This window comes from Aedes albopictus, chromosome 2 (assembly GCF_035046485.1).
Source record: "Aedes albopictus strain Foshan chromosome 2, AalbF5, whole genome shotgun sequence".
Lineage (NCBI taxonomy): Eukaryota > Metazoa > Arthropoda > Insecta > Diptera > Culicidae > Aedes > Aedes albopictus.
Window position 1 is genome coordinate 50,408,553 of NC_085137.1, and position 22,470 is coordinate 50,431,022.

Sequence of the window (22,470 nt, forward strand, 5' to 3'; positions counted from 1 at the left end):
AGTCAGCTTCCCGGGAAAGCTGTTCTCGTCCATAATTTTCCATAGCTCTGTGCGGTCGATACTGTCGTATGCCGCTTTGAAGTCGATGAACAGGTGGTGCGTTGGGACCTGGTATTCACGGCATTTCTGGAGGATTTGCCGTACGGTGAAGATCTGGTCCGTTGTCGACCGGCCGTCGATGAAACCGGCTTGGTAACTTCCCACGAACTCATTTACTTTAGGTGAAAGACGACGGAAGATGATCTGGGATAGCACTTTGTAGGCGGCATTCAAAACGGTGATCGCTCGAAAGTTCTCACACATTAACTTGTCGCCTTTCTTGTGGATGGGACAGATTATCCCTTCCTTCCACTCCTCCGGTAGCTGTTCGGTTTCCCAGATCTTGACTACTAACTGGTGCAGACAGGTGGCCAACTTTTCCGGGCCCATCTTGATGAGTTCTGCTGCGATACCGTCCTTACCAGCCGCTTTGTTGTTTTTGAGCTGGTGGATGGCATCCTTAACTTCCCTCAGCGTGGGAGTTGGTTCGTTCCCGTCCTCTGCTGCACCAACATAGTCATTTCCTCCGCTGCCTTGGTCCTCCGTGCCTACATTCTCTTCGCCATTCAGGTGCTCGTCGAAGTGCTGCTTCCACCTTTCGATCACCTCACGTTTGTCCATCAGGAGGCTCCCTTCCTTATCCCTGCATATTTCGGCTTGCGGCACGTAGCCTTTGCGGGATGCGTTGAGCTTCTGGTAGAACTTGCGTGTTTCCTGTGAACGGCACAGCAGTTCCATTTCCTCGCACTCCGCTTCTTCCAGGCGGCGCTTTTTCTCCCGGAAGAGACGGGTCTGCTGCTTCCGCTTCTGTCTGTATCGCTCCACATTCTGTCGGGTTCCATGCTGCAGCATTACCGCCCGCGCTGCATCCTTCTCCTCCAGAACCGCTCTGCACTCCTCGTCGAACCAATCGTTTCGTCGACTCCGTTCTACGTACCCGATTGTGCTCTCGGCTGCGTTGTTGATGGCTGCTTTCACTGTACTCCAGCAGTCCTCTAGAGGGGCCACATCGAGCACACCCTCGTCCGGCAACGCTGCCTCGAGATTCTGCGCGTATGCGGTGGCGACATCCGGTTGCTTCAGTCGCTCTAGATCGTACCGGGGCGGCCGCCGGTAATGTACGTTGTTAATAACGGAGAGTTTTGGGCGCAGTTTAACCATCACCAGGTAGTGATCGGAGTCGATATTAGCGCCACGATAGGTCCTGACGTCGATAATGTCGGAGAAGTGCCGTCCATCAATCAGAACGTGGTCGATTTGCGATTCCGTTTGTTGTGGTGATCTCCAGGTGTAACGATACGGGAGGCTGTGCTGGAAAAAGGTGCTACGAATGGCCATGTTCTTGGAGGCGGCGAAATCGATGAGGCGTAGGCCATTTTCGTTCGTCAGCTGGTGGGCGCTGAACTTTCCAATCGTCGGTCTGAATTCCTCCTCCTGGCCTACCTGAGCGTTTAGATCCCCTATGATGATCTTGACGTCGTGGTTTGGGCAGCGGTCGTACTCGCGTTCGAGCTGCGCGTAAAATGCGTCTTTGTCATCATCAGTGCTTCCGGAGTGAGGGCTGTGCACGTTTATTATGCTAATGTTGAAGAATCGGCCCTTGATTCTCAACCTGCACATTCTTTCGTCGATCGGCCACCAACCGATCACGCGCCTCTGCATGTCGCCCATCACTATAAAAGCTGTTCCCAGCTCACGTGTGTTGCCGCAGCTCTGGTAGATGGTATGATTACCTCTAAACGTTCGCACCATAGATCCTGTCCAACACACCTCCTGCAGCGCTACGATTCCGAACCCGCGGTCCTTCAGTATATCGGCGAGTATGCGGGTGCTCCCGATGAAGTTGAGAGATCTGCAGTTCCACGTACCGAGCTTCCAATCGCAAGTCCCTTTTCGTCGCTGTGGTCGTCGCCATTGGTACCGGTTCGCATTCTTCTCTTGTTGATTTTCCGGTGCTAGTCTTTTTTACGGCTGGCTCGCAGAGCCTGACACCAACCCACTAACCCAGGGAGCTGGGCTTACCTTCCCGGAAGCTACGGGTTCTGTATTGGCATTTCCTCCAACTACAGTGCTAAATAGCTAGGCTCGAGCGCCAGTCTTCGCCGGGGGTGGTGTTTTTAATGGGCGCCCAGGAGATAATATTTTACCTGAGCTTCCACCCCCTGGATGCGCCAGTGGTAGGCTCGGATTGTGGCGGAAAGTGAATTCTACATGTTGACCGAAGAAATCGATGGTTTTGGCTGAACTATCTCTGTTCGTAATTCGACGCCAGTGGAGATATTTCACTGTACCCGATGCCAGAACCACCAGTTCCACCTTGTGGATACTTGACATTGAGTGACGGCTTCTTGCGCTGCCTTCTTCTTCTTTCTCCAACTGAGCCTACATCAGATCGTACTTTTTTGCTAAGGGTTCATTCAAATATTACGTAACGCAAAATTTAGCCATTTTAGACCCCCTCCCTCCCCCACGTAACAACTTTTGTATGGGAAATTTTGAAATTTTGTATGAAGCGCTAGACCCCCTCCCTCCCCCTTTAGCGTTACGTAATATTTGAACGAGCCCTAAGTACTCCTTCTCTTGCATGACCTTCTCCTCGGATGCCTTCTCCTGCGTAACCCTCTCGTCTTTCAGTCGCTTCAACTCTAGAAGAATTCTCGCACGGGCAGTTGAACTCGAGGAACGTCTCGACAACGGGGATCTCTCTTCTTACAACGGACACACGAATTATAGAATCTTAAGTCTTACATTTATAGTCGCTTTGCTGTCCTATTCTGTCCAACAATCGACAATTTTTGTAGTGTAATTCTCTGTGCTATGTAACGTGCGTGTTGTTTTACTTATGTCGGCGTACCTGCGAACGATCGGCTACGAAGTCGACGTTCTTTTCATTCGTCGTTTCTCTCCCAGCAATTGTCAGCACGCCCTTATGGGGAGAAACCAGGATAGTGCGGCACCGTCCTGAACACTGGCACTCAAACGTCAATCAGCAGCCCGAACAAACGCTGTTATGAGCCATTCCTCCAGGAGACTGCTTCTTCCATGTCAGTCTACGACCAAAGTTGCCACCGAGGTTGGTTAACCGATCTCCCTTAAGCTTTCTCACAGTTAACGGCCGCTACTGTGGCTACTGATCGTAGTGGAATCAGAATTGCGCAAATTCCCTGCCTTTACCGCGTAGTCGCTCCAAGCGAACGAAAGCTCCAAAATATGGAAGCACTGAATTGGAAATCAAAAGCCAATAATGGCTGGCACTTTTTTGCCATCTAACCATTTTCAATGTGCACAATTCATGAGCTCTACAACATGATCTTTCATACTAACAATTGGCAGTTTTTTTTTTTTCATTGCTTTATAATATTTGAAAAATTGAATTTGTTATAGGGATACACATCACATGGCGACCGTGACAGGACAGTGTGGATACTTTTATACACAAGTATCTGAGAGCATTTCGGCAGGAGAACTTTTTTTGGCACTTGCTGCTACATACATCTCAGTCAATTTCATACCAATTGACTTTATTTTTATATTGATAGACACCGTACCGTCATTGCATCCGAAAAATTGTATTGTCTACTGTCTACCGTCATGAATAATTTCTCCAGATTTGGCCATGATAGGAGAGATAGAGTTTTCATGCCTGCTGTTCGCTAGATTAACAATTTTGGGAATTTTTCTTTAGCTACATAATTACTCTACACTTTTTTTTTGTTGGCCGTATATGTGGGATCAGGTGGCTGTTGAGCTTTTAAGACGGTTTGCTATCGTGTGATCGATGTGTTCGAAACATCGGAGTAAGAGAACATAAGGTTGTTTTTGAACTCACAATCAGACTGAAAAGCCAAAAAATCCTAAAAATACTCCTCCAGAAATTAATCCAAAACTTGCTCCAGGAATTGTTTGGGGATATCCTCAGGAATTCCTCTTGAGATTGCTTCGGGAATTCCTTACGAGTTTGTCTCCAAGAATTTTTTCAAGTATTCTTTCAGGAACTGCTACAGATATTCCTCCAGGAACTCGACGATTTTTTCCTAGGATTCTATCAGGATTTCTTAAAGAATTCTTTCTGTGATTTCTTCAACACTTCCTCCTGGGATTTCTCAAGATTTTTTTCCTGGGATTCCTCCAAGAATTTTTAAGGGATTCCCCCAGAAATTTCTCAATGGATTACTTCAGAAATTCCTCCAAGGAATGCTCTGAGAATTCCTGCAGGGATTTCTCTATCAGAGTTCTTCCAGAGATTCCTCCCAGAATTCCTCTGGGTATTCCTCCAGGACATCTTCTAGGGATTCCTCCAGCAGTTCTTCAAGAGATTCCTCCAGGAACTCCTACAGGCATTCCTCTAGGAATTTCTCCAGAAATTCCTCCCGTAATTCCTCAAGAATTTCTCTAGGGATGCCTCCAGAGATTTCTCCAGGAATTCCTCCAGCGATTTCTCTGATTGTAAATGACCGACCTTATCCACTTCCAGCGATCAGTGGTTTATATTGAAGATATGAAAATAAAGTTATATCCAATGAGCATTATTTTTTTGTTCTTCCTCAGGTTCATCATCTAGTAGCAGTAAACGTGACGTAGATTCAGATGATTATCAACAGTACATTAGGGTAGTATACCTTCGATATCCACCAAAGCCCCCTTGAAAACTGCTTTCCCATTTCAGAAAAAGCAATTTCCATTGCCCTCCAACCCGGCCGGCAAATCCTGGCTGGAAGTATGGTCCAAGGAAACCCGCAAGAAGCAACAGTTCAACAAGGACAAACACCGGGATGCTGTGGCAGTTCCATCCGGTATGCCGGCGTCACCCACCATTAACGAATCCGCCTACAACCAGCTGCAGGCGCTGTACGGTATGAACCGACCTAGCAAGGAGGAATCCATCGGAACCATTCCGGCAGCGGTGTTGGACGCCAGACTGAAGCAACTGCAAACCCTTCGTGAGGAAGTGACGCCATTCAAACCGATGCCAACGGGCGCCGATAGCGATGCCAATGAAGTCGACGCCAAGAAACCATTGGCCGATGCAGTGCCTTTTAAACCTATGCCGGTGACCGAATCGAAGAAACCGCTCGAGAATGGTCCTGAGCCGAGGAAGAATCTGCGAAGGCGGAAAAACCCCACCGGCAATGGGCCACGGGAGAAGGACAAGATTTCGGCCGATTTGGCGGACGTTTCGCTGGATTGAGAGACTGCGGTGGATTGTGCATTGAATATTATATATGATAGGACGCAATTATTGTTTTAACCTGAATGAGTGAGACGAGAGCGTGGGTCTGTACGGATGTCAGGGTGAATGGTTTCTTTCTAGTTTTCTTTTTAACCTCGGGATACCTGTGGCACAGAGCAGTCGTCGACACTGGCAACCTATGGATGGAAGTACTTCTGTAAATATTACTGGTGTTTAGGATGTGATATCGAACTATTTATGCTGTTACTCGAAAGCACGCGAATGGAAGTTAACTATTTATTTGAAGTAAGGTGAAACAAACAATAAAGAATAAGGTGCAATTGGAAACCAAATCTGGAAAATAAACGAAGCGCTGCTGGTGAGACCTCTTCAGATTGTCGTTAATTTAAGAAAGAACATAATCAACAGCGTACATTTCATTAAGATTTTAAACTGTTACCTACTTAGGAACCCCGGCCTCAAAACATTTGCTCTTCTGCTGCCGGCTAAAGAATAACTGGAGCTTTAAATACAATCATCTTAACCCCCGACAACTCATTTTCAAAAAGCTGGCATTTCGTCAATTTTCATCCTACACAGAAATAAAAACTAAAAAAAAAAACAATTTTCATCCGATTTTTTAAAATGAAAAACAAAAATTTTGAAAAATACCAAGTCTTACCTTCTGAATCGGTTGTTTTGAACTCCCAGAAGCTACGTTCAAACTTTGAGCAAAATCGAATAAGCCTAAGGGGGTGATCAAAGTGCTTGAAGTTTGTATCAGAAAACGTGGCCAAATGTACGCAGAAATTTTAAGTTCTCGATTTTCGCCGCTAGGTGGCGCTGTAAGCGTTTAATGATAAAACTCTTTGGTATTATTGTAGGTGACTATATTCCAAACAACTTTGTCGAAGACCGTAAAGTGATTCGACGCCCGTGATAAAAGTTATTTTTTAGGCAAAGTGAGGCGAAGTATTGATATTTCATTATTGATATTGTTCCTTTACATGTACTGGAAAAACAACCACTCTGGCCTTACCCTAAAAGTGATTATTTCGTGTGTTATTGTGTTTGTTTCGGTGAAATTTTTGTTGCGAACAGTGAAACACAACTGCGATAACCAGATTTTAATAAATTGACCCATCCGAATCCCCGTGACAGGTTCCGCGGGGCCTCATCGGGGACATTTCTGGTTTTCAACCTAAACATGCCGTGCGGCATACGGCATATCAATCTTCATGATTTTGTATGACTGAGTCAGAAACTGAAGTCTGTATCATCTAATATGGCCACCCCGGAACATCTAGCACAGGTTCCACGGGTGTGTCATCGGAAACATTTCTGGTTTTCAACCAAAACATGCCGTGTAACGTATCAATCTTCATGATTTCCAGAGAATGGGGTAGAAAAATTGACTGAAGTATGTATCAACTGATATGGCATTGGCCGCTCCGGAACACCTGGAACAAGTTCCGCAGTGGCCTCTCAAACGCAGTAACACACGAAATAATCACTTTTAGCCATTTGGTAAAACAGACCCTTCCCCAACCCCTGACCCATTACAAATAAAACAATAGAATGATGGAACCCTATAAATGTTCTATTTTATTTTTCACTTGACCTCGCGGAAAAAATAAGACAGAACACTACAAATGCACAATAATGCATGACTGCACAAATTGACACACACAACATAAATTTGATACAATACAACACTAAACATAAAATTTGGCCTGCAACCCTGATGGGTAACAATTTACGATCACATGATGTCGAGGTTTCATATTTGTTCTAGGTCCATCAGTCATCCTGGAGTTTGTGTTTTGTAAGGCAGTTGACCTTCTAGTTTGCAGCACCTGTTGCTGCTTCCATAATTTGATTTTGTTTAGGAAAACTAATCCTAATGGGCTCTACCAAATCGGGTTTTCATGCAAGACGGTTGCATTTTGATGTCCGTGCTAGGGACCGGTGTGCCTGTCTTGCAGTTATTTATCGCCCGAAATTCCCTTAAAGTATGCAACCACTCCGGTTGCTAGGGCTAGATTCCTCCTCCTGAGTGATAGAAGAACCCTATAAATGCACCTTAAAATTAGTAGAATATTCACAAGTTAAAATCGAACTACAACAGAGAAATAGAACTGGTAACACGTAGCTAGGGTTTTTTTTCCTGGAGGGCCCAGGAGGGCCCTGACTTGAGATGATTTTCAAGCGGTATGGGTTCCCGATATATGAATATGCAAATAAGCATTGAAGTTTTGAGGAATCAAAATAGCTGCTTTAAATTTGTTTCTAGTTTCGTAAACTAAATATATGAGTATGAATAATTCCTCCAGGAATTTTCCCATAGCTTGCTGCAGTAATTCCATCATGGATTCCTCCAGAGATTCCTTCTAGGGGTTTCACCAGACATTTTTTCGGGTATTTGTCCTGCGATATCTTTAGAGGTTCTTCCAGTGATTATTTCAGTCGAGTCAAGTACACTGAAGACGACCTTACAGTTGAGGTCGAAATACGTATCTGTCAAAGGATGCAAATTCTTAGTGGAATTCAAAGGAACCGTACTTAACCCGATTTTCTTTTATTTATTTCAGTGCGTTTTTCGAGAGTTCCTTCAGGAATATTCTTTGGAGATTTTAATGTATTTCTGCGAGTATTCATTCAGAGATTTTTCAGGAATTTCCCCATATATTCCTTCCAGAATTGCGCTAGAAACTGGTCCAATAATTCCGTCTGGAGTTATTCGTAGAATTTCCAGAAATTCTTTCGTACAAAAAACCCTTTCGGAGTCCATCTCTGTTTTCTTTCAGTAATTCGTCCAAAACTTACTGCAAATATGGATTTCTTCAGATTTTTTTTTTGTCCAGGGGTCTCTACAGAAATTCTTCCAGTAATATGCAAAGAAAGCTCTCCAGGAATTGCTTCCGACATTCCTCGAGGGGGTCCTTCAGAATTCCTCCAAGAATTCCTTCAGGAATTCACCCGGGCATTCTTTCTGTGATTCTTTCAGGATTGACTTCAGGGATTATTTTAAAAATTTCTCCAATATCTCTTCTTGGGCTGTCTTCAGAAACCCTTCCAGGAATTAATCTAAGACTTTCTCCAGAAATTAATCCAAGACTTCCTTCAGGCAGGGATGGGAACACTCACTTTCAAAAAGTTACACTCACTTGCTATTTTATAAGCTCAGAAGAGTGCAATCAAGAAACGATGTATGGACGACTTTTGCATTGTGGTTTTGTCTAAAACTTTGCCGAAGAGAGTAGGGGTCGCACACGTATACCAAAGTCGTGAAAAAGTTGTGAAAGCGACTCTCCACGAGGTGAGTGTAATTTACATTCACCTCGTGGAGAGTTCCATTTGCAGCTCCCTCACGACTTCGTTATGCGTGTGCGATCTCCACTCTATTCGGCAAAGTTTTAGACAAAACCACAATGCAAAAGTCGTCCATACATCGTTTCTTGATTGCACGCTTCAGAGCTGAGAAAATAGCAAGTGAGTGTAACTCTTTGCAAGTGAGTGTTCCCATCCTTGCCTCCAGGAAGTGTTTAAAGACTCCCTTAGGAATTCTTAGGGATTGCTTCCAAGATCCCTCCTGGGGGTTCCTTCAAGAACTGCTACACGGACTCCTCCAAGAGTTCCTTTACGTACTCTTTTTAGAAATCCTTCAGGATTTCCTCAGGAGTTTCAGCGATTTCTTTAGTACTTATTCCTGGGATTTCTCCAAAAACTCCTTCTGGAATTCCCTCAGGAATTGCTCCCTGGATTTCTTCAGGAATTCTTCCTGTGATTCCTTCAAGAATTCCTGAAGGGAAATGATAATACGTTGTTCTCTTTTCAACAGTATATTTCGGAATGGTCATTGTCTGTCATTGTACCCTAGTCATTGCCTACTTAGTATAGAAACATTCACCAATGCCTACTACAACTCGGTTGGCGGTTGGTGGACTTGTCTTCCCTTGGAACAGAATTCATGGTATTTGCAGGAGCATCTTGAGGGGCGAGATATCCATTCCCTAGACTGGATTGCGCTAATTCAATTTCGCTTCTCTGCCTCTGGGGTGATTTCCTCTGACTTTGAAAAATCATCTTGTTGGTGTATCCCACTTCTGATGTTGAAGGGAAATGATAATACGTTGTTCTCTTTTCAACAGTATATTTCGGAATGGTCATTGTCTGTCATTGTACCCTAGTCATTGCCTACTTAGTATAGAAACATTCACCAATGTTTCCTCACAATTCCTCAAGGGATTCCTTCAGGAATTCCTCAAGAGATTCGTCCAGGAATCTCGGCATTCCTTCTGAAAGCGCTCCAGAGATCCTACAGGGATTTGTTCTAGGGATTCCTCATGGAATTCATGCAGGGATTCCTGCAGGAATACCTCTAGAGATTTCTCAAAGAAGTACTCTAGAGATGCCTTAAGCAATTCGTACAGGCATGTCTCCAGGAATTTCTCCCGGGGTTTCTTTAGGAACTCCTCTAGTAATTCCTTTAGGAATGTCTTCAGGCATTTCTCCAAGAGTTCCTATAGAGATTTCTATAGGGATTCCTTCAGGTGCTCCTCTAAAAATTCATTCAGGGCTCCTCCTGAAATACTTTCAAGAATTCCACCAGGAATTACCCAAGGAATTTCTTCGGAAATTACTCCAGGATTTTTTTCGTAAATTCCTACAGGAATCGATCCAGGAATACCTCTAGGAATTACTTCAGAAATTACTATGTCAATTTCTTCAGGTAATCCCCCAGTGAATCCTTCACAAATTCCCCAGGAATTCCTCCCCGAATTTATTTAGGAATTATTCCAGATATTCCTCCAAGAATTCTCCTTGAAGTTCCTCCAGGCACTCTTCCAGGATGTCATCCAGATATTTCTCCAGGGACTCCTCCCGGAATTACCCCAGGTGTTTCTTCAGGATTTTTTCCAGGGTTTCCTCCAGGAATTCCTTCTCCATGGATTCCTCCCAGAAATTCCACCAAGAATTCATCTAGGAATACATCCAGGAATTACTCCAGCCAGGCATTCATCCCCGAATTTCTCTAGGAATGACTCCAGGAAATCCTCCAGTTATTCCTTCAAAAATTCCTTCAGGGATTTCTCCAAGAATTCCTGTAGCCTTTTCTCTAGGAATTCCTCCATATATACTTTCATACTTTCAGAAATCCCTCCAACAATTTCTCCAGGCGCAAGTGGCTTGTTTCATAAGCAAATGTGGTCATGGATTCGATCCCAGCCCCGGCACTTTCGTCAGTTGTTCTTTCCCCCTGAGAGCAGCTGACACTGACCCTCTTCTGAGCTTAGGTTAAATGGTTAAGAATAAAAAAAAATCTCCAGGGACTCCGCCAGGAATTTGTCCACAAGTTCCTCCAGGATTTCCTCTAGATATTCCTCTAGGAATCGCTTCAAGGATTTTTCCAAGAATGCCTCCAGGAATTTCACCTAGAGATTCCTCCAGGAATTCGTATAAAAATTCCTTCAAGGCTGCCTCCAGAAATTTGTCTACGAATTCATTCAGGGATTCCTCAAAATATTTCTTAAGAAATTTCTCCAGGGATTCTTCCCATAATTGCTCTATGGATTCATCCAGGGATTCCTCCAGGTATGCTTTCAGATATTCCTCTAGTGATTGCTTCGGGAGTTATTTCCGGGATTGTTCCAGGAATTCCTGCAATGATTCATTTAGAAATTTCGCTCGGGATCTTTTTAAAAATTTATTCATGGATCAAAAATTTTAGAAATCCGCCCATCTTCCTTTCCAGAGATTCACCCAGGATTTTTTCCATGATTACCTGAAGATTTTTTGAATTACTTGAAGGATTCGTAGTGGAATTTCTCCAGTCATTTGTATTATCCGGAAATTTAAAAATTTGGATGTAAGGGAGGTAATCCTATCACTGTTGAAGATTTTTTCGTGAGACGATTATCCATCACTCATGAAAAACAACCGCAATGGTAATGTAATGTAAGAAATAAACTTTGGAACCCTACAAACACGAAACGCGCCAAATTTGGGCACTTATCTACTTACTTAATACTTGATGGGCTACAACTCGTAGCGGTGAGTCTAGGCCGAATGGAGCATTCACCTCCACTGTTCTCGTTCCTGGGTCAATCGCTTCCAGTCATCCTGAACGTTTAGAGTCCTTAGGTCCTCCTCAACTGCAAAAAGCCAACGTGTGCGCGGCCTCCCACGAAGCCGACGACCCCTTCCTGGTTCTCTGCTGAACATGGTTTTAGCTTGTCGTTCCTCCGGCGTACGAGCTACGTGCCCAGCCTGCCCAGCAGCCTGCCGTGTTTTATTCGCTTCACTATATCCTTCTCTATATATACTTGGTCCAATTCGTGGTTCATGCGATGCCGCCAGATGCCGTCCTCCAGTTTACCGCCGAGTATTTATTATTCGCAACACTTTACGTTCGAAAACTCCAAAGGCTGTCCAATCAACTTCTCTCAACGTCCACGATTTATGGCCGTATAAAGCGACCGGAAGAATCAGAGTCTTGACCATTTATGTATGAGAAATAAAATGGAACATTATAAATGCACAAAACACAACAGTTATCCAGATGGATATCGATGTCCAATCCCAGGATGACGAGGTTTAATTATTGTTTTTGGTCCATCAGTCAATCCTGTATTTGCTTACATAGCTTGAGTTTAGTTTAGGTGTTTCAGGTTTCAAATCCTAAGGGGGTTTCCCAATTCGGGCTTCAATAGAAGACAGTCTGCATTTTGATGTCTGGTCAAGCAAAAAGCTAACGACGGTACTAACCTCATCGACCGTTGTCGTCGTTTGTAAAAGTTATGTTGTTATGTTCCATTTTACTACTGTTAAATCTTAGCAAACACTATTTTCTGACGGGTTACGGGCCGTTCACACTTGTAAATCCAGTCATGTGTGCTCGGAACAATTATCCCAGGGGCACATTCCGATGGTCATCTCAGGTTCAAGGTGAATTTGCCTTATTTGTTCGCTAGACATTTTGTCTAGCGAAGCATTCAATCTACAACTGAATCCATGTATTTAACATGTTATGTTTACTTTATTTGAACCGGAACACCCTTCAGTAACCCATCAAAGCATTAGTTGACTGAACTGGTTGTTCAGATCGTTATACTCGACGTCCTTATCAGTGTCCTCGTCATCGCTAGATTTTGCGTTCAGCAAACAATCATTGTCAACCATCTGTTTGGTCTGTTCCTTTTTCCGTTGGACAAACTCCTTGACCTTTTGGGGCACCATTGTCACTGATTTTGTCCTCGACTGAGAGCGCCTTTGCAGCAGTGGAACCAACGCCAGGACCCATTCGTACAACATCCGATGAATGGTGAACATGGTGCCGGAGTAGCGGAACACGGTCTCCCTAAGATACTCCAAGGGGTCCTGCCGTGATTTAAGGGTTTGGTAGACATTGTGCACGAACAAGCCATTGTAGCACTCGTGCATTCGGATTGGCTGTAGCGGGTGACTTAGCAGACCGTTCAGGGTAAATATGTTCAAGACGACGGCTTGGAACTGTGCGTAGATGTGGGCCGTGGAACGGTCTAGTTCGCCGTGCCGGCGTAGAAGGCGGTCGTTGATCGAGAAATGCGGCAGTAGAAGGTCGTAGGTTAGGATCGCTTCCGGTTTGCTAATCGTGGTGGATAGCTTTATGAATGTCGCTTTGGACGGTTGTGCCGGCGGAGGTAGTTCAGTTTTTTGGAACGTTTTTTGCTGGTTGTCCAAGTAGGTTTTCTGATTCTGTTGGAAAACTTTGGCATCCCGCGACTTGTTTGGCAAGCGCTTATCTATCATTTGCAGTTGAATTAGACAAACGATCAAAGCGTGCACGTGCACTGGAGTTACGGAGGTTTGTTTCGTTGCCCAGAATACCACGCAAAGGAAGAACATTTGCATATTGACTGGTAGGAGAGAAATTGCCTTGAATATGTCTTTGCAGTTGGAGAAATCTGTAAATGCCGCTTTCAGTAGCACAAGATCTTTTCTTCCGTCGGGTTCAAAGATAACCCCGTCTTCGATTCTTTTCTCAAATGTCAGCCAGCGGAACTGAGCTACTCGTTCGCATCTCGTCAGGTACCGGAAGGTGGTGGCTCTCTTGGAACTTTTGAGTAAAACGAAAATAAACCTCAACAGATCGTAGCAAAGTTCGTTGCTATCCGGCTGGTTGATGTCTTCCACCTGAGGGTAATTGATGTATAAATTTGAATGGTATAAGTCAACAACAAACCGGGGTGTTAGCGCAGCTTGATAAATTTCCAACAACCATGGTTCCCAGATGAATGTATTAGCTGTCGTAGATGAGGTATCCTTTTCTAGTTCCTCAGATTCTTCTTCTTCTTCTTCAGAAAGTTCCTCGTCTGATTTGGCCTGAAATAAAGAAGATGAAAGCATTAATCCCATTGATTCTTTTGGGAAACTATTGATTTTTTTTTTAGTTGCATGCAACTTGCCTCGTTTTCCGAAACTTCTTCTCCAACATCCACCTCCACCTCGTTGTCATCTGATTCTTCCAACTCATCAGCAGCGCTTTCTTCATCCTCATTTTTGGCCAGATACTCTCGAAATTTGACCGCTCCGTCATCCACCGCCTCCGAGGGGTGACTCTCCTCAAAGCCAAAGTACCCAAATGCACTACATGCTTCGCAGTTGTATCCGTACATGGCTCCCTCAAGCTGGCGTAAGAGTCCATCGCGGTGCTTCTCCTGCACCTGGTTTAGGATGGTCCGAGTGGCCGATTGTAACGAGTGATGCTTCAGCCACTTTAGAATGGCAACAACCCGTCGCTGGTGGACCGCAACCTTACGACTGATCTTACCGACCTTCATCGAGGCGTAGAACCGCGCCAGAATCTTCCGTCCGATGTAATCGTTCCCCAGCAATGCAGCAAACAAGGGAAGCATTTCCGGTTTCAGCCGATCGTCCTTTCCGATCAAACTCTCAATAGTATATAACGAACAATCCAAATAGCAATAGGAGCTTCGGACATTTTCCTCCTCCAAGGGCCCTTCGCCCTGCTTCAACAGGACCCGTTTCGATCGATTCTTCCCGCCTTTCTTATTCAACACTTCAATTTTATAATTATCTTCATTCTCAATTACCTTGCGGTAGATCTTATGATTCAACGTAACATAAGGAATATACTTTACGTTGTGGATATAGAAATCGCTATCATAGCTTAACACCGGACAGTCCAGCTTCCGGGCCAGAATGGCCACCTCGTTGTCCGCCTCGAACAAGCACCTCATGAAGGGAACTTTGGCCGCGTGCATGGCATCCACGAACACTTCCCGCATCAGCAACGGAATAATCAATCGATTGGACCCCGGTCTTACACTTTTTACGAACTGAATCCTTCCCAACATCCGGCTGCGAACCGTCTTCAACTTGCACTGCTCGTAACCACCGTCCAGCAGAACCCACGGCTGGACGTTACACTTTCTGAGCGTTTCGAAAAATTCCACCACAGCTCGGAAGTAGTGATCGTAGTTCCCTCCGAAGGCGCCCATCCGCTCCTCCGAACGGACAAACAGTTGGAAGCACAAGTTGTCCCCATCGATGACCAGATCGGTGTCGTGCAGCTCGTGCGGCTCCAGGAAGCGTTCCGCATTGGAGGCTATGTATGTCGTCAAACCGCGAACCCCCATCGTTGCTGGAATTGAATCGAGGGTCGATAAAATCTTAGAGAATGGAAATTCATAGTTATCTCACCATATTAGTCCACAAAATCACTTTTGGATTGGAAATTTAGTTTCAAAAGAATTTGAACGATGTTGCACGTTTCGCTAATATTTTGAACAACTTTTGGCAGCCATCAGTAATCATTACCGTCAGTGAAATCATTGGTTTGTTTTGGTTTCAAAATGCGAATAGCATTGGGCGACGTGGCGACGTCAAAATCGGAAGGAATTAATTTCGAGCAGTAGCAATGGGCTGAACAGTACGGAGAAAGCACAGACAAACAGACGCCCGAATAGATTTTTACAATTCGTGGTATCGTGCATATTATAAGCATTGAATTCACTGAATGATAATCATAGAAGTAATCATTGCTCAATGATCAGATGATGCAAACTTTAAAAACGAGATCATTCAATATTTTTGATACATCATAGCACAAATGATTATGGTACACCTAATGATACACTGCAAAAACTACAAATATTTATTTCATGTGAAAATACACATTGATCCAACTGATCTCTTCACACATAAATTTTATTACGTAAACTATAAACAAGATATTTGCTGTTTATGCTTTAGATTAGTTCCACAAATATTTGGTATGTGTTAACACCCATAGCAAAAAAATATGTGAATGCACACATAATACCAATGCTTAGTGGCTGTGTCAGCCGTCGGAGACGCGCAAAGTGAAAACATGGCGACTGAAACGTGTTCACGAAAAATTGTGCTGCAGGACTTGCAGTTCCCAGTGGAGATATTTCAACAAAACCATCTCTGGAGCATGGAATGGTCATCTGTAATCGCTTTACATTGATTTTGTTTTTGAATACTCAGGTCAAGAAGAGCGCAATTTGGATTATTCGGAGCTGCAAAGTTAACCGATTGGTCACTCACTAATGGTAAACAACCGAACATCTTTTCAGTGAAATAAATATTTGACCCTTTCTCAAATAGCTATTGGCTTCATTCGGAAACCATTTCAACGATTTTAACTGCTTTATGAATATTTTATAATAAAACTAATAAAACTTTTATTCTACATACCATATAAAAACCATTTGATCAAATCTATTGCTTTTATTTGCCATTCTGTATTGTTTTTATGTGTAGTCACACATGAAAACGATATATACCAATAAACAATTCGTTATGTGTGTCACACATAAACATCATTTGTCCAGACAAATTGCAAAAATACATGTGTACGAAACATAAAATAAATATTTGTAGTTTTTGCAGTGTAGGTATACAATTTTAAATAATTCGATTTTCCTACATTTTTCGATTTCTGTGTGCATTTAAGGAGAAAGCTTGGGAGTAAGAGGTTAAAAAGTTGGGTTAGAAGGATACAGAGAAGTTGTAGAATCCTAAATCCTGAGCGCATGCGAAAGATCGTACATATTGACACGGAAATGCATTGCAATGTATCGCACTGCAGCATTTTTCCTCCGATGTTGCCGCTGCATTGGCTACTGTCTGGCCAATGTGATACACGATGACACACATTGAACCGAGTATTGAGAGCTAGGACAGGTCGTTTCTGCATAGTTCGATTTTCAGCTTTCACAAAACTGATTTCGAACCACCCGCGAGCACATTGCCGATGTGGTCAAACGAGAAAACGCATCGCAAGAATAAACGGAGCCGCCCAGCAGCAGCAGCAGTAGTTCGATTCCCAACCGCGAACAAAAAAAAACTTCCTTCCAGGAGGCACAGAAATAAACACACAGATGACATCACGAACTTTGACAGTAGAAGGATCTGCAGGGGTGTATCATTTTTTAAGTCGGTAAGGCAGAACTGTGAAATATTTCAGTTTTTGTTTTTATTATTTAGTGTATCATAAAATCAATGATAAAGTGATTATAACGTGTATAATTTGATGAAATTTTTGTTCGAGAAAATAGTCGATTTTGAATGGTAACGATACTTAACAACCCATTCGGTCTATCATTCAAACTCCGGATATGATTCCTGTTATCATTAATATCTTTCACATAATCATCAGTTTATGATCCATTTTATGATTCCACGAATAATCAGAAAATGATTGAGTGTATCCCAGCCGTATGATATCGTTTTATTCGGGCGTAACACTCTCACATTTCCCATCGTACATCGATTTACCGGTCTTTTTAAAAATTTGATAGTTAGCCAACTGCCCACCCATGGCGCTCGCATCGTTTTTGTTCGAGTTTGACGTTTGCCCACTACCGCCATCTAGTTGATGGTCGGCCAAACTCAGTCCTTTTAGTATTGGGCGAACAGGTTTCCGGGACTATAATTTGAATCGAAACACGTTCGCAGTGTTACGTCTGTTTGTCTGTGGAGAAAGTATTCTCTGTTTCTGCAATGAAATGACACAACAAGCGTGCGGGTATTTTGATTCCTTGCCTAATTTGATGCTGTTTGAGCAAAACTTCGGGCAACGTTGTTGCTGTTTTCTTCATTTCTTGCAACACTCAGCGAAAAAAAAACTAGCGAAATTCATCGAAATACCTTATGAAAATTTCTTGGAAAATTTGCTATAACTAATTGGATTTTTAAATTTAGAAAAATTCAATGATTTTTTATTTTTAAACGAAAGAACACCTTTTTCTGAGCCAGTATGATTTTTTTCAGATTTTTAGAACTTTATTTTGATACCAAAAATCAATTTCAAAGAGATTTTTTCAAATCACCTTCTGACAGCTGGGCAACTGCTTGACAGCTCCTCCCAGTACAAAATCCGACGAGGGGTGATTCATCAAATCGCTCCCATACAAACTTCAAATCAATTTTAAAATAGGTTCCCGGGCACCAAAATTCATGAAAATTTGGATTTCGGCTCAGTTTGGCATGCAGATTCAGAATATGAAGTTATCTCAACAAGGCTAAAGAAGCCAATTCTTATGGATGACATAAGAATACCTTATGAAAATTGATCGTGCTTGCTATGACAAATTTCATAAGATAGACTTATGAAAAGAACAAAAAAATCTTAAAATGATGCAGACTGGATTCGATCCATGAACGTCGGGATCACCGAGCCCGTGTTTTATCCACACGGCTACCGACGCTTGAGAATACCATGTTGCTAAACATGAATAAAAGCTAAGCTGTGAGACGATTTTACGTCATATAGAGTGACCTTATGAAATTCATCCGAATCATTATGAATTATTTAAAGGCCGTTTCATAAGTTGGGCCTTATGGAAATCTTAAGGTTATTTTATTTGGCTGAGTGAACATAAACAACACAAATCCGAGCAAAAATCCAACTCACTTCTTTCAATCTACTACTTCACTGATGGCGTCCTATTGGCTTCTTTAGCGGTGTTGAGATAATTCCATATTCGAAATCTGCATGTCAAACTGAGCCGAAATCCAAATTTTCATGAATTTTGGTGCCCGGGAACCTATTTAAAAATCAATTTGAAGTTTGTATGGGAGCGATTTGTCGAATCACCCCTCGTCGCATTTTGTACTGGACGAAACTGTCAAACAGTTGCCCAGCTGTCAAAAGGTGATTTCAAAAAATCTCTTTGAAATTAATTTTAGGCACCAAAATAAAGTTCTAAAAATCTGAAAAAAATCATAGTGGCTCAGAAAAAGATGCTCTTTCGTATGAAGTTGAAAAAACAAGACATTTTTCAAAATTTAAAAACCCAATTCTGCATTATTAGAAAAATAGACGTCCCACACCATCTTCAGTACAAAGGCATTCCATGAAACGTTTCAAATAATTCACCAGGACGTGGTCTGTTTTTATATCTGTGGGCCCACGCAAGAAAAATACACGCAACTAATTTTCGCGCAGGAGTCTAAACAGGTGGAATCTCCGCAATAAAAAGCCAATTTTGACATTTTCGGTGAGCCTCTTTCCCAACCGGCTGCGATGCGGCCATGTTTTTGAAGTCATCATCTGTTTCAGGTCAAACATTTGATTTAGGCGTAGTTTACGAATGATATTTTTTCTTTAACAAAAAAGTTCTTTACATCCCCAATTGCGGCCTAATTTGAACACGTTTTTAATTATTGTAACATGTTTCAGCTAAGAGAATTAATTTTTTTCATGATTCTCCTAGTATTTTTGAAAATTTTCTTTTTTGTTGTGGAAAATATTACGCGCTTTTCAAGTGTTGGTCCAGAAAAGTGTACTGTTTACAAACTTTTGCTGTCGAAATGGGGTTCAACGCACAATGGGGGTCAGAGATGTTGGCTCGCTTTTTTACTGTGGGGTAGTATTCGGATGACAAGTGGCTGCTCTTTCCTTGCCTCTTTCTTTGAGAAAATCGAGGAGCTCGAATCAAGCCAAAATAAAAATATCTGCTCGAATTTCTTACCGTGCGGGTACGGAATTTCCTTGCCCCTGACTACCACCCTGGTATGGACTTTCCGCTTGCGAGCATCATCATCACTGTCTTCAGGTCATCAGTAGCCTTGAAAGTCCCGGTTCGGTTTCGATCGCGTTGTTTACCTGTGGGACAAATCCGACGAAAATCGTTTTATCCGTGTTAGTTCCGCCGTAATTCTGCCCGAAAAGTTATGTCCGGTCAGTATCCAAGCGGCTACCAAAGCCCCAGCGGACATCGCGGTAATTTCAGCAGTCCGATGATGCAGCAGCAGATGAACCAGATGGGCGGTGTTCCGAACCAAATGGGAATGATGGGTTCGTTGTTTATGCTGTTTACTGGACCCGCTTTCATTTTGATGGAATTAATCCTTTTTTTTTTGTATTTTACAGGGTTTAATCAGAGCAATGTGATGTCCAACCAGCAGCAAATGCAATCCGGTGGAGTGCAAGGTGGTCCCGATATGGGCATGGGTCAGAACATCCAGCAACAGCAGCAGCAGCAACCAAATCCAAATCAAGCAACCGGCCAAGGCCAACAGCAACAGCCTGGTCCGGGTCAAGCGCAACAGCAGCAGCAACAACAACAACAGAATCCTCAACAGTCGCCTCAGCTGGGAATGGCTGGAGGGCAGGCAGTTAGTAGCGGAGCACAGACCGCTACGGGTGGCGGAGCGCCACCAGGGCAGCCCAATGCCGGACCAGTGGCTAACACACAGGGCGCCTCCAACGTTCAGCAGAAAGAATTCAATCTACTGACACTGTGCCGGATTGGCCAGGAAACGGTGCAGGATATTGTAAGCCGTTTTCAGGAGGTTTTCGGATTGCTCCGTGGCATTCAGCCACCGAATGGCACCAATGCGGGACTGTCGTCCAGCAACGACAAGAAAGCCAAGGTGCAGGAACAATTTCGCACCATCCGATTGCTGTTTAAACGGTTGCGGCTGTTGTACGACAAGTGTAACGACAATTGCCAGCAGGGCATGGAATATACGCACGTGGAAAGTCTGATCCCGCTTAAGGGGGAACCGGAGCGGGCGGAACCGGTGCACACGGAGGAGTACAAGAAAGCACTGCAAGAAAATCGCGAGCTTATTGAGATTGTAATGCTGAAGAATAAGCAACTGCGGGAGATAATCGACAAGATCCGGCTGACCATTTGGGAGATCAACACGATGCTGAGCATGAGAAGATGCTGAGTCGAGTCGGCGGCGGGAGGGTAGGTGGATTTTGTTTTATTTTTTTCTTAAATTATCAGCCGTAATATAAGGTCACGACAGTAATGGGAAGTGAGAATTTATTTGAAAGAATCATCCTTGAATATGTTAGAAATTGCTACTGATTTTTTTCACAGAAATTATTCCTGCAATTCCTCCTAAAATTACTTCAGAAACTTTTCCAGGAATTCCTCCAAGAATTTTTCCAGGATATTGACCAAGAATTTCTCTAAGAATTTCTCAACAATTTCTCCGAAAATTCCTCCCAAAAATCTTTAAGAAATTCCTCCAGTTATTCTTCTAGCAATTCTTGCAAAAATTACTCCTGAAACTTCTCCAGGAATTCTTCCAAGTATTTTTCCAGGGATTCCTTTGAGAATTCATCCAGGAGTTCCTCCAAGAATTTCTTCAGGAATTTCTCCAAAAATGTCCCTAAGAATTTCTCCAGGAATTTTTCTAAGAAGTTTTCCAGTATTTTGTCCAAGAATTTCTGCAAGAATTCTTCTTGGAATCCTTCCAACAATTTCTCCAGGAATTCCTCCGAGAATCCTTTAGAAAAACCACTACAAATTTCTTTAGAAATAACTCCAGAAATTCTTCCAGCACTTTCTGCAACACTACAATGACTGACCAGAATATTCATTAAGAAATTCCTGGAGGTATTCGAGGAGAAATTCTTAGAGGAATTTATGGAGGTACTCTTGGAAAATCTGGAATATCTGGAGAAATTCTTGAAAAAAAACCCTGGGAAAATTCTTGGAGACATTCCTTTATAAAATCTTGGAAATATTATGGAGGAGTTCTTAGAGAAACTTCTCAAGTAATTGATGATGGAACTCGTGGGAGAATTCTTTGGAAAAATCATTGGAGAAATTCATGGAGGAAACCCTGATTAAATTGTTGGAGGAATTCTTGAAGGAAATCTTGGAGGAATTTTTACCTGGATCCCTGACGGAATTCCTGGAGGAATCCCTAGAGGACTTCTTGGAAGAATCCCTGGAGGAATCCATTGAGAAATTTCTGGAGCAATTCCTGATTGACTAGCTAGATGAACTGGAGAAATGCTGGTGGAATTCTTAGAGAAATTACTTGATGAATTCTTGCATGAATTTCTGGAGGGTTTCCCGAACGAATTCTTGGAGGAGATCCAGAAGAAATTCCTGAAGAAACTCCGAGAAATTCTTGGAGATAATCTGGAAGGGGTTCCTGTATAAATGCTTGCATGAATTTCTGGAGTAATCCCTGGAGGTTTTCATGAAGAAATTTTTGTACAAATTCGTACAAATGACCATTTTGCATGCGTATATCGTGTGGCAGGCACGAAGATACTCTATGCCCAAGGAAGTCAAGGAAATTTCCTTTACGAAAAGATCCTGGACCGACCGGGAATCGAACCCGTCACCCTCAGCATGGTCATGCTGAATACCCGTGCGTTTACCGCCTCGGCTATATGGGCCCAGAGACTGTTTGAAGCAATTCATGAAAAAAAATCATGGAGGTATTCGGGGAGAAATTTTTAAGATGAATTTATGGAGGTACTCTTGGAAAATCTGTAATATCTGGAGAAATTCTTGGAAAAAAATCCTGGGAAAATTCTTGGAAAAATTGTGTAGGAGTTCTTGGAGAAAATCCTCAAGTAATTGATGATGGGACTCGTGGAAGAATTCTTGGAGGATTTTTCGGAAAAATCACTGGAGAAATTCATGGAGGAAACCCCGATTAAATTGCTGGAGAAATCTTTGGAGGAATTCTTCAAGAAAATCTTGGAGAAATTTTTCCCTGAATCCCTGGAGGAATCCCTAGAGGACTTCTTGGAAGAATGCCTGGGGGAATCTGTGGGGGAATTCCTGGAGGAAGCCCTGATTGAATAACTAGATGAATCACTGGATGAATTCTTGCTTGAATTTCTGGAGGATTTCTCGAAGAAATTCTTGGAGAAGATCCAGGAGAAATTCCTGACAAAACTCCTGGATGAATTTCGGCAAAAACACCTGGAGGAATTCTTGGAGAAATTCTAGGCGGAATTTCTG

General features: G+C 43.0%; 3 protein-coding genes across 4 annotated transcripts in view; 2 read left to right on the forward strand and 1 right to left on the reverse strand.

Annotated features, from left to right (window-relative positions):
• The window catches only part of LOC115265578 (uncharacterized), a 115,931-nt gene extending 110,329 nt beyond the window's left edge, over positions 1-5,602 (forward strand). For both annotated transcript variants that reach the window (XM_062849679.1, XM_062849680.1), the window contains exons 5-6: positions 4,588-4,649; positions 4,706-5,602. In XM_062849679.1, the coding sequence (XP_062705663.1) occupies positions 4,588-4,649; positions 4,706-5,227 (584 nt within the window). In that variant the 3' untranslated portion in view covers positions 5,228-5,602. The remainder of the gene's footprint in view (positions 1-4,587; positions 4,650-4,705) is intronic.
• A 6,618-nt stretch (positions 5,603-12,220) lies between these two features.
• Positions 12,221-15,055, reverse strand: LOC109421531 (protein asteroid). The gene is made up of 3 exons (XM_019696049.3): positions 14,915-15,055; positions 13,657-14,855; positions 12,221-13,573 (listed from the first exon to the last, which is right to left on the reverse strand). Exons 2-3 carry the CDS (start codon positions 14,848-14,850, stop codon positions 12,281-12,283), a joined length of 2,487 nt encoding a protein of 828 aa, XP_019551594.3. The 5' UTR covers positions 14,851-14,855; positions 14,915-15,055; the 3' UTR covers positions 12,221-12,280.
• Positions 15,056-19,280: 4,225 nt separating this feature from the next.
• Positions 19,281-20,506, forward strand: LOC109421532 (mediator of RNA polymerase II transcription subunit 30). Its single transcript, XM_019696050.3, has 2 exons — positions 19,281-19,541; positions 19,617-20,506. Exons 1-2 carry the CDS (start codon positions 19,418-19,420, stop codon positions 20,420-20,422), a joined length of 930 nt encoding a protein of 309 aa, XP_019551595.2. The 5' UTR covers positions 19,281-19,417; the 3' UTR covers positions 20,423-20,506.
• Positions 20,507-22,470: the final 1,964 nt, after the last annotated feature.